The 16389-nt window shown below is 49.7% G+C and overlaps 3 protein-coding genes across 5 annotated transcripts; all 3 read right to left on the reverse strand.

The window, feature by feature from the left end:
* Positions 1-444: 444 nt before the first annotated feature.
* Positions 445-3864, reverse strand: LOC149919223 (uncharacterized). The gene is made up of 2 exons (XM_090136185.1): positions 3838-3864; positions 445-3175 (listed from the first exon to the last, which is right to left on the reverse strand). Exons 1-2 carry the CDS (start codon positions 3862-3864, stop codon positions 2573-2575), a joined length of 630 nt encoding a protein of 209 aa, XP_089992311.1. The 3' UTR covers positions 445-2572.
* Positions 3865-6564: 2700 nt separating this feature from the next.
* LOC149919224 (uncharacterized) lies at positions 6565-16073 on the reverse strand. Of its 3 annotated transcripts, none has more exons than XR_016464548.1 (5): positions 14593-16073; positions 14206-14336; positions 14020-14109; positions 10005-13684; positions 6565-6616 (listed from the first exon to the last, which is right to left on the reverse strand). XR_016464548.1 is itself a non-coding variant. In XM_090136432.1 (4 exons), the coding sequence occupies exons 1-4, from the start codon at positions 14842-14844 to the stop codon at positions 12613-12615; spliced, it is 1545 nt and encodes a 514-aa protein (XP_089992558.1). In that variant the 5' UTR covers positions 14845-16073; the 3' UTR covers positions 9243-12612. The 3 variants fall into 3 exon arrangements, 1 of the variants encoding a protein (XP_089992558.1); XR_016464549.1 differs by lacking the exon at positions 6565-6616 and adding an exon at positions 9243-9478; XM_090136432.1 differs by lacking the exon at positions 6565-6616 and having other exon boundaries at positions 9243-13684.
* On the reverse strand, positions 6612-10031 carry LOC149919225 (uncharacterized). Its single transcript, XM_090136186.1, has 2 exons — positions 10005-10031; positions 6612-9342 (listed from the first exon to the last, which is right to left on the reverse strand). Exons 1-2 carry the CDS (start codon positions 10029-10031, stop codon positions 8740-8742), a joined length of 630 nt encoding a protein of 209 aa, XP_089992312.1. The 3' UTR covers positions 6612-8739.
* Positions 16074-16389: the final 316 nt, after the last annotated feature.

Raw genomic sequence — 16389 nt, forward strand, 5'->3', positions numbered from 1 at the left:
CCCAGTCAGGGTTTGTGAATGGTAGATCCTGTTTGACAAACCTGATTTCATTCTATGACAAGGTGACCTGATTAGTAGGTGAAGCATATGGAGATATGGTCTACCTGGACTATCCCTACTATCGAAGGATATCGATATGGTCTACCTGGACTTCAGTAAAGCCTTTGACACTGCCCCCCACAGCATCATCGTGGAAAAGCTGGCTGCCCACGGTTTGGATGGCATACGCTCTGCTGGGTGAAACGCTGGCTGGATGGCTGGGCCCAAAGAGTTGTGGTCAATGGAGTTAAATCCAGTTGGCTGCCGGTCACGAGCGGTGTCCCCCAGGGCTCGGTACTGGGGCCGCTTTTGTTTACCATCTTTATTAGCGACCTTGATGAGGGGATTGAGTGCACCCACCCCAAGTAAGTTTGCAGACGACACCAAGTTGGGAGGGAGTGTTGATCTGCCTGTAGGGGGAAGGTTAACTAAGTTAAGTTTCAATAGGGCCAAGAGTTGGATCCTGCAATTTGGTCACAGCAACTCCAGGCAACCCTACTCCCCCAGGCTTGGGGAGGAGTGGCTGGAAAGCTGCCCGATGGAAAGTGACCTTGGTGTACTGATGGACAGTCGGCTGAATATGAGGTAGCAGTGTGCCCAGGTGGCCAAGAAGGCCAATGGTCTCCTGGCTTGTATCAGGAATGGTGTGGTGAGCAGGACTAGGGAAGTAATCCTGCCCCTGTACGCGGCATTAGTGAGGCCTCACTTTGAGTACTGTGTTCAGTTTGGGCACCTCATTACAGAAAGGACATTGAGGTACTGGAGCAGGTCCAAAGAAGGGCAAGAAGGCTTGTGAAGGCCTTGGAGAATATGCCCTATGAGGAGCAACTGAAGGCATTTGGGCTGCTTAGTCTTGGGCAAAGAAGGCTGAGGGGAGACCTAATTGCTCTCTTCCAATATCTGGAAGGTGCTTACAGCGAGAGCAGGGTTGGTCTCTTCTCACCGGTGACAGGTGACAGGACGAGGGGAAATGGCTTCACGTTGCGCCAGGGTAAGTTTAGGTTGGATATCAGGAAAAACTTCTTTACAGAGAGGGTTATTAAGCACTGCAATAGGCTCCCCAGGGAGGTGGTTGAGTCACCGTTCCTGGATGTGTTTAAAAACCGTTTGGATGTGGTGCTCAGGGATGTGATTTAGCGGAGGGTTGTTAGAGTTAGGGTAGTATGGTCAGATTGCGGTTGGACTCGATGACCTTTAAGGTCTTTTCCGACCTGAGCAATTCTATGATTCTTTGATAGATAAGGATGGAGGATTGGTGGCATGGCTGTCTATGTTAGAGAGTATTCTGATGTTGTTGAACTCGTGGTTGGGAATGATAAGGTTGATTCTCTATGATGAAAGATTTGGGGAAGGGCTGGCAAGGCGGACATCCTGGTGGAAGTCTGTTATAGACTGTCTAACCAGGATTAAGAGACAGATGAAGTGTTCTATGAGCAGCTGGCATAAGTTGCACAATCTCCAGCCGCTGTCTTCATGGGGGAATTCAGCTTCCCTGATATATGCCGGAAATCCAATACAGTGCAGAGGAAGCAGTCAAGGAACCTTCTAGAATGTGTGGAAGATAACTTCCTGGTGCAGTTGATGAGACAGCCTAGCAGGGGAGACGCCTTGCGAAATCTGCTGTTCACAAACAGAGAACGACTGTAAGGAGATGTGGAGGTCAGGAGCTGCCTTGGACAGAGTGACCATGAAATGCTAGAGTTCTTGATTCTTGGTGGAGCCAGGAGAGCTGATTTTGAACTGCTCAGGAGACTGGTAGGGAGGATCCCTTGGGATTAAGGGACATAATTTAGCAGAGGGTTGTAAGAGTTAGGATAGTTTGGTTAGGTTGCAGTTGGTCTTGATGATCTTTAAGGTCTTTTCCAACCTGAGAAATTCAGTGATTGTATGATTCAGTCTTGGAGGGTAAAGGAAGGCTGGTTGCTGCTCAAGGAGGAAGTCTTAAAGGCACAGGAGCAGGCTGTCCCCCTGAGCTGCAAGATGAGCCGGTGGGGGAGAAGTCTGGTGTGGATGAGCAGGAGAGCTCCTGAGGCTCCAAGAGGAAGAGAATTTACCTCCTGGGGAAGAAGAGACGGGCAACTCGGGATGAGTACAAAGAAGTTGTCAGAATGTGCAGAGAGAAAATTAGAAAGGCAAAAGCCCAGACTGAACTCAGCTTGATGGCTGGGGTAAAAGAGAACAAGAAACTCTTTTGCAAATACATGAACAGTAAGAGGAGGACCAAGGATAATCTCCATTCTTTACTGGATGCGGCTGGGAACATGACCACAGAAGATAAGGAAAAGGCTGAGGCTTTTAGTGCCATCTTTACATCTATCTTTAAAAGTCAGACCAGTTATCTTCAGGGTACTCAAACTCCTGACCTGTAGGTCCCTGATGGTGAGCAGAATAAACCCCCCACGATTCAGGAGGAAACTGTCAGAGATCTACTGTTCCACCTGGACTGCTACAAGACCATGGGGCCAGAGCAGATCCATCTGAGAGTGCTGAGGGAACTGGCAGAGGTGATTGTCAAGCCACTTTCCATCATCTATCAGCGTTTCTGGTCAACTGGGGAGTGCCCAGAAGACTGGAGACTAGCCAGTGTGAATCCCATCAAGAAGGGTTGTAAGGAGGATCCAGGGAACCACAGGTCTGTCAGCCTGACCTGGGTGCCATGGAAGGTTACGGAGCAGATTGTCTTGAGGGAGATCACATGGCACATGCGGGACAGCGGGGAGATCAGGCCTAGCCAGCATGGGTTCATGAAGACCAACCTGATCTCCTTCTGTGATTGGGTGACCTGCTGGTGGATGAGGGAAAGGCTGTTGATGCCGTCTACCCTGACTTCAGCAAAGCCTTTGACACTGTCTCCCACAGTATTCTCCTGGAGAAGCTGGCAGCCCATGGCTTGGACAGGTACACTCTTTACTGGGTAAATAACTGGCTGGAGGGCTGGGCCCAATGAGTAGTGACAGATGGTGTTAAACGCAGCTGGCGACCAGTCACAAATGGTGTTCCCCAGGGGTTGGTTCTGGGGCCAGTCATCTTCAGTATCTTTACTGACCTGGATGAGGGCACTGAGCGTATCCTCAGTAAGTTTGCAGATGACACCAAGTTGGCAGGAAGTGTTGATCTGCCTGGGGGTAGCGAGGCTCTACAGAGGGATCTGGACAGGCTGGATTGCTGGGCTGAAGCCAGCAGGGAGGTTCAACAAGCAGCTGAGAGAACTGGGGTTGTTCAGTCTGGAGAAGCGGAGGCTCAGGGGAGACCTTCTTGCTCTCTACAGCTCCCTGAAAGGTTGTTGTAGTGGGGGCGGGAGTTGGTCTCTTCTCACAGATAACAGTGATAGGACAAAAAGTAATGGCTTTAAGTTGTGCCAGGGGAGATTCAGATTGGATATTAGGGAAAATCTCTGAAAGAATGTTAATGCACTGAAACAGGCTGCCCAGAAAAGTGGTGGAGTCATCGTCCCTGGAGATACTCAAGAAATATGTAGACGTCATACTTATGGACATAGTTAGTGGGCATGGTGGAGATGGGTTGACCATGATAATCTTAGTGGTCTCTTCCAACCTTAATGGTTCTGTGATTCCTGGAAGATATACTTTATCAAGCACAAGGTTGTAGTCCTTGTGGGTGACTGGCTGGCTTATTTGTAAAAGTGTGGGATATTTCAAAGCTAAAATGAATGTTCCCAAAGTAGTTTTTGACATTAAATCTGGTATGTAGTCAAAGGTGAGCCTATCTACCATTATTTATGAGTTCTGGGCAAACGATACAGAAGTGTAACAGTGCATAATAACATAGAGCTTTTACCTGTGAAGGAAGGGTCAGATCAATCATCAAGCCTGTGATGCATCAGGTTTCAGTTGTGACCTGCTTACACATGGGGTTATCTCTTTTTCCTTTCTTCCTGTTGCACTTATTCCTACATGAGGAAGATGAAGAAACTGCTGATTAACAGAATGGAGCCTTCAAAGAATAGACCACTTGCGGATGCCATACTCAATGTTTTTAGAAAGAAGGGCTGAGAGATCTTTAAGACATGAGACTGCAACATGAGTGATCTTCCAGGCAAGGGATGTGATTGTGCAGATAACCAAGAAGTTGTAGACTGTTCTCGGTTCTAGTTGGTATGTTCACAGAATCCGGGTAATGCTGGCTGTAGAGACGTCCAAAGGTCTCTGATCCAAATTCAAGTCAGCATCAGATTAAACCATGGCTCATCTGATCTAACACTTTCCACCTCTACGGTGAAAACTCTACCACTTCTGTGTGGGAAAACTGTATTATTCCAGGACCATCTTATGAAGAGTAAGTAGGGTCCAGTCTGATCCTTCCAGGCTGCAACATTGCCATCCTGAACGAGATCATTCTCCTCTTCTGACATAGCCATAATTTTTTTTTAGCTATTAAAGTATTTTTGCTTTGCTTACTGGTGGACAGCAGCATGAAGCTTATTCTTTTTAGAATAACTGGAGGTGTTATAATCTCCTGATGTTAAATCATGTTATACTTGAACTTCTAGCTGTTCTGCCCACACTAATGGACAGAATTGTATCTGCTTGTGTATGTTGATTAGAGGAACTGGGTCCCCTCAGCTTCCCAGCACATTCGCTGAGGAGAGCCAATAGACAAAGCATGGAGCAAAATCACATCTGTCTGACCGTGGCTGGAAGTTTTTACTGGATCTCTAGTTAAGATGATGATGTCAGATGTGACACGCACCATTGGTGGATCTGCAAGCTGCAGACCATGTAGCAGATGTAGCACAGGGGGAAGGTGGGACTTCTCTGTGTATAGGACTCAGGTCTCTGGCTTGGTAGAGTTCTGCTCATGAAAGGTTTGAGATTCCTGCCTTGGAGTATTATCTCCTTTGAGCATGGTGAAATTTCATCTATTATGTGGTGGTCGAGAAGAAATAGAGGCAGGAGGAGACAAGAAACAGCCCCAGTCTTTCCCATGTGAAACTTGAGATCTTTCTATGCTGGCTGCAACCCTTAAAGACTTTCATAGGAAGGGAGGAAAAAAAAAAAACAAAACAGCGGCAACAATCTATGGAGGTAAACATTTTACTAACTATGATATCGGAATGCAAGATAACACAATACAATACAATCTAATTGGAATTGAGACTAATAAATCAAATAAGACAGGAGAGAGAGTTCCTGAGACCGAGTCAAACCTGAAAAGCTTGGAACGGCTAGGAAAGCACCCTCCAGCACCCACTGCCAGGCAGTAAGAGACCGCCCCACCCGGAAGGGTCAGATCCCATGACTTCCGGAATGGATAGGGATAGGTACCTGGAATTGGAGCATTAACACTTTAATTCCAGTACATGATGTTTTGATGTGGAATACTGAAAATCAAAAAAAACATAAAACCATGACAGAGGCTGAACTGGCTGAACAGAGACCTTTGGCTGGAACTCGAGCAAAAGGAAAGTTTATGATCTCTGGAAGAGGGGGCAAGCTACTTATGATGATTACAGATACATAGTGAAGCTGTGCAGGGAGAAAATTAGAGAAGCCAAAGCCCAGCTAGAACTGAACTTGGCCACGAAGGTAAAGGACAACAATAAATATTTCTACAGATATATCAACAGCAAGAGGAGGGCTAGGGAGAATCTCCATCCCTTGTTGGACGCTGAGGGCAACTTGGTGACCAAGGATCAGGATAAGGTTGAGGTGCTTAATGCCTTCTTGGCCTCAGTCTTTAATAGTAAGACTTGTTACTCCCTGGGCACACAGCCCCCTGCGCTGGTAGATAGGGATGGGGAACAGAATAGGCCCAGCATAATCCACAGTGAGGTGGTTTTGGACCTGCTCCAAAAGCTGGGTGCTCACAAGTCCATGGGGCCAGATGGATTGCACCCTAGGGTGCTGAGGGACTTGGAGGATGTGGTTGCCAAGCCACTCTCCATCATCCTTCCGCAGTCCTGGCTAACTGGAGATGTCCCGGTGGACTGGAGACTGGCAAATGTGATGCCTATTTTCAAAAAGGGCCGGAAAGATGATCCTGGTAGCTACAGACCAATCAGTCTCGCCTCGGTGCCGGGGAAGGTTATGGAATGGATAATCTTGATAATCATGGTAATCATGATGGGAGCCATCATGGACCAATTAATGGTCAGCCATGGGATCAGGCCCAGTCAGGGTTTGTGAATGGTAGATCCTGTTTGACAAACCTGATTTCATTCTATGACAAGGTGACCTGATTAGTAGGTGAAGCATATGGAGATATGGTCTACCTGGACTATCCCTACTATCGAAGGATATCGATATGGTCTACCTGGACTTCAGTAAAGCCTTTGACACTGCCCCCCACAGCATCATCGTGGAAAAGCTGGCTGCCCACGGTTTGGATGGCATACGCTCTGCTGGGTGAAACGCTGGCTGGATGGCTGGGCCCAAAGAGTTGTGGTCAATGGAGTTAAATCCAGTTGGCTGCCGGTCACGAGCGGTGTCCCCCAGGGCTCGGTACTGGGGCCGCTTTTGTTTACCATCTTTATTAGCGACCTTGATGAGGGGATTGAGTGCACCCACCCCAAGTAAGTTTGCAGACGACACCAAGTTGGGAGGGAGTGTTGATCTGCCTGTAGGGGGAAGGTTAACTAAGTTAAGTTTCAATAGGGCCAAGAGTTGGATCCTGCAATTTGGTCACAGCAACTCCAGGCAACCCTACTCCCCCAGGCTTGGGGAGGAGTGGCTGGAAAGCTGCCCGATGGAAAGTGACCTTGGTGTACTGATGGACAGTCGGCTGAATATGAGGTAGCAGTGTGCCCAGGTGGCCAAGAAGGCCAATGGTCTCCTGGCTTGTATCAGGAATGGTGTGGTGAGCAGGACTAGGGAAGTAATCCTGCCCCTGTACGCGGCATTAGTGAGGCCTCACTTTGAGTACTGTGTTCAGTTTGGGCACCTCATTACAGAAAGGACATTGAGGTACTGGAGCAGGTCCAAAGAAGGGCAAGAAGGCTTGTGAAGGCCTTGGAGAATATGCCCTATGAGGAGCAACTGAAGGCATTTGGGCTGCTTAGTCTTGGGCAAAGAAGGCTGAGGGGAGACCTAATTGCTCTCTTCCAATATCTGGAAGGTGCTTACAGCGAGAGCAGGGTTGGTCTCTTCTCACCGGTGACAGGTGACAGGACGAGGGGAAATGGCTTCACGTTGCGCCAGGGTAAGTTTAGGTTGGATATCAGGAAAAACTTCTTTACAGAGAGGGTTATTAAGCACTGCAATAGGCTCCCCAGGGAGGTGGTTGAGTCACCGTTCCTGGATGTGTTCAAAAACCGTTTGGATGTGGTGCTCAGGGATGTGATTTAGCGGAGGGTTGTTAGAGTTAGGGTAGTATGGTCAGATTGCGGTTGGACTCGATGACCTTTAAGGTCTTTTCCGACCTGAGCAATTCTATGATTCTTTGATAGATAAGGATGGAGGATTGGTGGCATGGCTGTCTATGTTAGAGAGTATTCTGATGTTGTTGAACTCGTGGTTGGGAATGATAAGGTTGATTCTCTATGATGAAAGATTTGGGGAAGGGCTGGCAAGGCGGACATCCTGGTGGAAGTCTGTTATAGACTGTCTAACCAGGATTAAGAGACAGATGAAGTGTTCTATGAGCAGCTGGCATAAGTTGCACAATCTCCAGCCGCTGTCTTCATGGGGGAATTCAGCTTCCCTGATATATGCCGGAAATCCAATACAGTGCAGAGGAAGCAGTCAAGGAACCTTCTAGAATGTGTGGAAGATAACTTCCTGGTGCAGTTGATGAGACAGCCTAGCAGGGGAGACGCCTTGCGAAATCTGCTGTTCACAAACAGAGAACGACTGTAAGGAGATGTGGAGGTCAGGAGCTGCCTTGGACAGAGTGACCATGAAATGCTAGAGTTCTTGATTCTTGGTGGAGCCAGGAGAGCTGATTTTGAACTGCTCAGGAGACTGGTAGGGAGGATCCCTTGGGATTAAGGGACATAATTTAGCAGAGGGTTGTAAGAGTTAGGATAGTTTGGTTAGGTTGCAGTTGGTCTTGATGATCTTTAAGGTCTTTTCCAACCTGAGAAATTCAGTGATTGTATGATTCAGTCTTGGAGGGTAAAGGAAGGCTGGTTGCTGCTCAAGGAGGAAGTCTTAAAGGCACAGGAGCAGGCTGTCCCCCTGAGCTGCAAGATGAGCCGGTGGGGGAGAAGTCTGGTGTGGATGAGCAGGAGAGCTCCTGAGGCTCCAAGAGGAAGAGAATTTACCTCCTGGGGAAGAAGAGACGGGCAACTCGGGATGAGTACAAAGAAGTTGTCAGAATGTGCAGAGAGAAAATTAGAAAGGCAAAAGCCCAGACTGAACTCAGCTTGATGGCTGGGGTAAAAGAGAACAAGAAACTCTTTTGCAAATACATGAACAGTAAGAGGAGGACCAAGGATAATCTCCATTCTTTACTGGATGCGGCTGGGAACATGACCACAGAAGATAAGGAAAAGGCTGAGGCTTTTAGTGCCATCTTTACATCTATCTTTAAAAGTCAGACCAGTTATCTTCAGGGTACTCAAACTCCTGACCTGTAGGTCCCTGATGGTGAGCAGAATAAACCCCCCACGATTCAGGAGGAAACTGTCAGAGATCTACTGTTCCACCTGGACTGCTACAAGACCATGGGGCCAGAGCAGATCCATCTGAGAGTGCTGAGGGAACTGGCAGAGGTGATTGTCAAGCCACTTTCCATCATCTATCAGCGTTTCTGGTCAACTGGGGAGTGCCCAGAAGACTGGAGACTAGCCAGTGTGAATCCCATCAAGAAGGGTTGTAAGGAGGATCCAGGGAACCACAGGTCTGTCAGCCTGACCTGGGTGCCATGGAAGGTTACGGAGCAGATTGTCTTGAGGGAGATCACATGGCACATGCGGGACAGCGGGGAGATCAGGCCTAGCCAGCATGGGTTCATGAAGACCAACCTGATCTCCTTCTGTGATTGGGTGACCTGCTGGTGGATGAGGGAAAGGCTGTTGATGCCGTCTACCCTGACTTCAGCAAAGCCTTTGACACTGTCTCCCACAGTATTCTCCTGGAGAAGCTGGCAGCCCATGGCTTGGACAGGTACACTCTTTACTGGGTAAATAACTGGCTGGAGGGCTGGGCCCAATGAGTAGTGACAGATGGTGTTAAACGCAGCTGGCGACCAGTCACAAATGGTGTTCCCCAGGGGTTGGTTCTGGGGCCAGTCATCTTCAGTATCTTTACTGACCTGGATGAGGGCACTGAGCGTATCCTCAGTAAGTTTGCAGATGACACCAAGTTGGCAGGAAGTGTTGATCTGCCTGGGGGTAGCGAGGCTCTACAGAGGGATCTGGACAGGCTGGATTGCTGGGCTGAAGCCAGCAGGGAGGTTCAACAAGCAGCTGAGAGAACTGGGGTTGTTCAGTCTGGAGAAGCGGAGGCTCAGGGGAGACCTTCTTGCTCTCTACAGCTCCCTGAAAGGTTGTTGTAGTGGGGGCGGGAGTTGGTCTCTTCTCACAGATAACAGTGATAGGACAAAAAGTAATGGCTTTAAGTTGTGCCAGGGGAGATTCAGATTGGATATTAGGGAAAATCTCTGAAAGAATGTTAATGCACTGAAACAGGCTGCCCAGAAAAGTGGTGGAGTCATCGTCCCTGGAGATACTCAAGAAATATGTAGACGTCATACTTATGGACATAGTTAGTGGGCATGGTGGAGATGGGTTGACCATGATAATCTTAGTGGTCTCTTCCAACCTTAATGGTTCTGTGATTCCTGGAAGATATACTTTATCAAGCACAAGGTTGTAGTCCTTGTGGGTGACTGGCTGGCTTATTTGTAAAAGTGTGGGATATTTCAAAGCTAAAATGAATGTTCCCAAAGTAGTTTTTGACATTAAATCTGGTATGTAGTCAAAGGTGAGCCTATCTACCATTATTTATGAGTTCTGGGCAAACGATACAGAAGTGTAACAGTGCATAATAACATAGAGCTTTTACCTGTGAAGGAAGGGTCAGATCAATCATCAAGCCTGTGATGCATCAGGTTTCAGTTGTGACCTGCTTACACATGGGGTTATCTCTTTTTCCTTTCTTCCTGTTGCACTTATTCCTACATGAGGAAGATGAAGAAACTGCTGATTAACAGAATGGAGCCTTCAAAGAATAGACCACTTGCGGATGCCATACTCAATGTTTTTAGAAAGAAGGGCTGAGAGATCTTTAAGACATGAGACTGCAACATGAGTGATCTTCCAGGCAAGGGATGTGATTGTGCAGATAACCAAGAAGTTGTAGACTGTTCTCGGTTCTAGTTGGTATGTTCACAGAATCCGGGTAATGCTGGCTGTAGAGACGTCCAAAGGTCTCTGATCCAAATTCAAGTCAGCATCAGATTAAACCATGGCTCATCTGATCTAACACTTTCCACCTCTACGGTGAAAACTCTACCACTTCTGTGTGGGAAAACTGTATTATTCCAGGACCATCTTATGAAGAGTAAGTAGGGTCCAGTCTGATCCTTCCAGGCTGCAACATTGCCATCCTGAACGAGATCATTCTCCTCTTCTGACATAGCCATAATTTTTTTTTAGCTATTAAAGTATTTTTGCTTTGCTTACTGGTGGACAGCAGCATGAAGCTTATTCTTTTTAGAATAACTGGAGGTGTTATAATCTCCTGATGTTAAATCATGTTATACTTGAACTTCTAGCTGTTCTGCCCACACTAATGGACAGAATTGTATCTGCTTGTGTATGTTGATTAGAGGAACTGGGTCCCCTCAGCTTCCCAGCACATTCGCTGAGGAGAGCCAATAGACAAAGCATGGAGCAAAATCACATCTGTCTGACCGTGGCTGGAAGTTTTTACTGGATCTCTAGTTAAGATGATGATGTCAGATGTGACACGCACCATTGGTGGATCTGCAAGCTGCAGACCATGTAGCAGATGTAGCACAGGGGGAAGGTGGGACTTCTCTGTGTATAGGACTCAGGTCTCTGGCTTGGTAGAGTTCTGCTCATGAAAGGTTTGAGATTCCTGCCTTGGAGTATTATCTCCTTTGAGCATGGTGAAATTTCATCTATTATGTGGTGGTCGAGAAGAAATAGAGGCAGGAGGAGACAAGAAACAGCCCCAGTCTTTCCCATGTGAAACTTGAGATCTTTCTATGCTGGCTGCAACCCTTAAAGACTTTCATAGGAAGGGAGGAAAAAAAACAAAACAGCGGCAACAATCTATGGAGGTAAACTTATTTTACTAACTATGATATCGGAATGCAAGATAACACAATACAATACAATCTAATTGGAATTGAGACTAATAAATCAAATAAGACAGGAAAGAGAGTTCCTGAGACCGAGTCAAACCTGAAAAGCTTGGAACGGCTAGGAAAGCACCCTCCAGCACCCACTGCCAGGCAGTAAGAGACCGCCCCACCCGGAAGGGTCAGATCCCATGACTTCCGGAATGGATAGGGATAGGTACCTGGAATTGGAGCATTAACACTTTAATTCCAGTACATGATGTTTTGATGTGGAATACATAAAACCAAAGAACATAAAACCATGACACCCTGCCAGCTCTAACTGTCCCCTCCTTCCCTTTTAGTGTTCCTGCTCATGTCCTCCCCTTGGCTTTTTTCTTGTCTCAGAGTACCTGGTCAAGTAGAGCACCTAATGAGCCTTAGACCCCAGGACCGGGATCCTCCCACCCTCCCAAGGGCTATTGGGTCACCTGCACGGCCCTGATTTTCCTTGAAAGAGAAGCAGGGGTTTTGAAGGAGACTGATACATACTATGCCACAGCAAGGAGAGGTGGTGCCCACGCAGGCATCTCTCTGCTCTTCCCAGGGTCGCTGCCTGTCCTACCGCAGCAAGAAGAACGGGCGCTGGGGCCTCTATCTTCTCAGTCCCACTGTGGACACCCAACCAACCTCATTGCTCTCTGCCCTTTGCTGCCTTGCAGGACTGGCACTGCTCCCAGCCCATGCTGAAAGCCTCCGGGAATGCCAGGCCCAGGTCCCTGCCCTCAGGGATCAGGACAGCCACTGTGTCCTCTCTATAGAAGATGGCAACAGAGCTGTCCAAGCAAGGATGGCTGAGTAGTGTGAGCAGAGGAGCTGCAGCTGCTGTTCCTACACAGGAAAGGGCAGAAGAACACCTGTGAGGTCTCTTCCAGACATATATTTCTTGAGAGAGCTCCTGCTCATTGGAAGGGCATTGTCAAATGGTATACGGGGTGGTTCGGCCCAGTTCTGTGACTAATGGGGCAGGGGGATTCACGGATCCATGACTCAGGAAGGGGAAAAGAGTGGAGTGAGAGGAAAAAAAAGAGCAGCAATGATCTGAGGTGAAGTAAAGTAATTTATTAGAAAGATATTGGAATACAAGATAACACATCATAACACATTAAGTCAAGTAAAATGACAAGAGTGTCCAAAACCAGAGGGCTCACTGGCACCATGGAAAGTCTTATCTTCAGATGCCATCAAGTTCTTCTTCGTTGCCATCAGAGGTGGTCGTGGGCTTTTCCTTTTGGCCAGTAGTGTGAGCCATCGTCTACTCCCACACTGATCTGTGTCCAGCTTGGTTGGCTCTGAGAATCTGTTTTACTTGATGGGCTCTCCTCCCTTCCTCGAGAGCTTCTTACATCTCTTTCTGATTGTGGAAAAGAGGGCCTTGCTTGCAGCCCGGAGCTTGGACCAGGCACGCTGAATGTAAAGGCACATGAGGTGGGCTGGCACACAGCAGCTTCTGCAATGCAGACGTGGTGTCTCTGGCCTAGGTGCCTCATGTTCTGTTGCGACACGCCCGGGCCTCATCCATGCGTGTGCTGGCTGGGGGCTGAACGGCTGTGGCGGAAGCTCCTCTGGCTGCTGGGCAGCAGTGGTATTTTTCTGGCCCTGTTGCTTACTGGCCTTGTCCTTGGCTGAATTCCTCTTTTCCACTGTTGCACCTCTTGCACCACCCAGGGCTGCAGCGTCAGATGGAGCCACGCTCTGGGATCTTTCGTTGCCAGGCAGGGTGCGGTGTTCTGCTGCGGAGTTCATCTTTTGCGTCTCAACATACGCATACTGCTCCAGCCATAGATGCATCATCCGGTTCTGCTGGTGTTCAGGGCCTTCAATGAATCTGTAGCAGGCAATCTGGATTGGAAACTTTATTCCCTTGTGTCTGCGTGTATCCGGCATGGAGGCAGATTTTTGCCCTGGGCCAAGGGCGTGCACTGCTGACCTCCTTGCCCGAGTCTGCCCGTGCCTGCACTGGAAGGGGGAGTGAGTGGACCTTCTTGATTGCCTCAGTGGATGGGGAAGGTGGGAGTCTTTCTTCCCCAGTACAGGGGCTGAGAAAGCCCTCTGCAGGTGCTGTGGTGCTTGCACTATGTTTGGATGCTCCGGATGACTTCTCGTAGCCTCATCCACAAAGGCCGGGTCCTGCACCAAGGGATCCACCATCACACCATGCTTTTTCTGATCACCGAGGCCCAGTCCCTGCCCCACTTTGCTCTCTGGGATGGAGCTTTCCAAGTTCTTCTGGGCTTTTCGGTGTGGGCAAGGTGCCTTCATTTCCCCGCAACTGGTGCTCAAAGGGTACAGCGATGTCCTCGAAGTGCAGAGGTTTTCACTCTCTGTGACCGAGGTGGTGTAACCATCGCTGCCCTCAGGCATGTCCAAGACGAGCCTGTGTCAGATGGAGAAAGAGAAGGAAGATGAGGGCAGCTCTGAGCCAAACACTCGTGAGGGCCCCAGGCTCTTCTGTCGCCTCAAAGGCGTTGGCAGGCTATGTCATTATTAAGGGGTCCCAACAAGTGTGTGCCCAAGTTTCCATCCCTGCTTGTGGGGCACAGAGCAAGGATGACGCTGTCAAGTCTGTGCCTCAGTGGTAAACTCTTCTACAAGGACTTTGCCTCTCAGATTTCAAGTTTGTGGATATCCCTCCCTGGGTCACTGCAGTTTTCCTTGCCACCAAGCCCTGCCCCCGTCCCCATCCCCATCCCCTATCAGTGGATATCTCACATCTCCAAGTATCCGGTCATGGCCTGAAGTTTTCTGTTCATCTGATCGAGTCTTTCACTGGTATCATCCGTTTGCCTGGGCGCTGAGGAGCTGCAGCAGAGCAGAGAGCAGCGTTAGTGGGATTCCATTTGGTGGGAGGTGACTGGAGAGGGCTGCCGTGCTCCAAGAGGGGACAATTTTACTTACTGCATCCTCGCGTGCTGTGAAGACGTGTGGAAGTCCCATACTGTTGGCAAAGGAGACAGAGTGAGTGGATGGGGAGCACCTCTAGAATTCTCCTGGTTACCTCCGTGTTGGCCCTTCCTCTGTCTCTCTTTCTGTATGGGCAAAGAAAGCAGCAAGTGAGAGGGGAGCATCCCCAGCAGCCACAGCGGCACCCAGCAACCCAGGGCACAGCCAGGCCCACGCCTCTGCCTGCCCCGCGACTCTCGGCCGAGCCTGGCCAGGCCCTGCTGGGACACGGCCTCTCCTCCCAGGCAGGGCCCCCAGCCCAGGCCTGGGGATGGCCCTGGCCCCCACCGACCCCCCTCCCTGTGTTGCAGCGCCTGGCTCAGCACCAGCCCTGACTCCTACCTGCCACTTCCACCAGGCCATAATGAATACAAATAATGATATGATCAGCATGATCCAGAGGATGGGGTAGAAGATATCGTCATCCTCCAGGCCGGGGACAAAGCTCATTCCCCAGAAATCAGCCATGTCTGTGACGTGCAGAGAGAACCAAGCAGTCAAGCTCCTCTCTCCAGACAACTCACAGGCAAAGTGGCACCCAGCCTCGCTCTGCCCGGAACTTGGGGTTGTCCCCTTTGTGATGTGGGTTGCCATGTCATCAGCTGGGTGCTATGGCAACGTTTGTGATGCAGGGACAGTAGGGTGTGGCACAGCGGGGCCAGCTCAGCACAGCGGGGCCATGGCCGGCCCCAACACCGAGACCCGGCCCTGTGCAGGGCCACGAGAAGCCTCTGCCTCTCACCAGGAAGGACTGAATCCCAGGCTCTGTGCCGTGCTCGCACTTTTGAGAGCCCAGGAAGCTCTTGTTGGCCCTAGCGAGTCCAGTCAAGCAATGGTGGCCGTGCTGCTGCTGCTGCTTGCTCTTCCCCAGCATTTTCAGGGAAGACCTCGAGCGGATCAGCTCGGAGCAGAGGCTCGCACGATGGACCCGTCACAGAGAAGTAAAACTGGCAGAACACCAATAGAGGTACAGGGAGAACACGGGCCCCAGCTCCCCCAGGTGGGAAGAGCACAGCTCCTGAGGAGTAACGCGGCAGTTGGCACAGTGTGTGTGAGCAGGGAAGGTGCAGTCTTCCCCCCCGTGAAGAGACCAGTCCATCTTCACCACTCTTCACCTTATCAAGGGCACTAGACAATCCATGGTCTGCCCTTGGCAGAAAGCCACTGCCGAAAAGGCTGCGATGACCCAATCGGAGTGCCTGTGTGGCTGTGCAGGTCTCTGGCTGCAGGGAGTGCCTGAGCCTGCTGCTGCTGGTAAAGGGCTGCAGGGATTCCACCTGCGTGAGGTGTGAGCAGGTGGGTCATCTGCTCAGTGTGGTGGGAGGGCTCAAGGAGGAGGTGGAGAGGTTAAGGACTATCAGGGAGTGTGAGCAGGAGATAGTTTGGTGGAATAACTCTCTGGGAGAAAGAAACAGTAGTGGCCGCCATCCCCTGCTATACTCGAGCAGAGGGAGCCAATTTGAGAGGAGGAGTGGAAACAGGTGCCAGCTCAGTGGCACAGGCAAACCCCAACTCTACCTACCTCGTTTCCCCAGGTGCCTCTATGTAATTGGTTTGAGGCCCTAGAACCTGAGGGTGAGGTGAGCGAAGATGCGGTGGGAGATCTACCTGCAAGGTTGTCTGGGGTGAGGCAGTCCACACCTCCACACCTCCAGACTGCCCCAGACGATCTGAGGTGAAACAAACTAATTTACTAAATATAGTATCAGCAAAATATAATGAGAGAGGGGGAGTGTGTGCGAAAGGTGGATAGGTCTCACCACAACGCTGAGGGGAGAAGTGCAGTCCAGTTGAGCCGATGAAGAAAAGCAGACGGAGAAGAGCAGACGGAGAAGCGCAGGCGAAGAAGAGCAGGCGAAGAAGAGAACATCAAGTGACCTTGCCGAGAGTTACATCTCCTTGCTGACCGCAAAGGCCCCTGGGGAATGTAGTTGTTCTTCTCCTCCAGACAGGCACCTGGAACTTGAGCATCCACAGTCAAACCCCCTGTGCATTACATGATGTTATGATGTGGAATACTGATAACCAAAAATCATAAAACCGTGACAGGAGGAAATGGACACTTGCCCAGGAGCTGGTAGGGCGTGTGGAGAGGGCCTTAAACTAGATATGAAGGGGGAAGGGAATAAGACCTGAGAA

This window comes from Phasianus colchicus, chromosome 2 (genome assembly GCF_987193195.1).
Source record: "Phasianus colchicus chromosome 2, bPhaCol1.hap1.1, whole genome shotgun sequence".
Lineage (NCBI taxonomy): Eukaryota > Metazoa > Chordata > Aves > Galliformes > Phasianidae > Phasianus > Phasianus colchicus.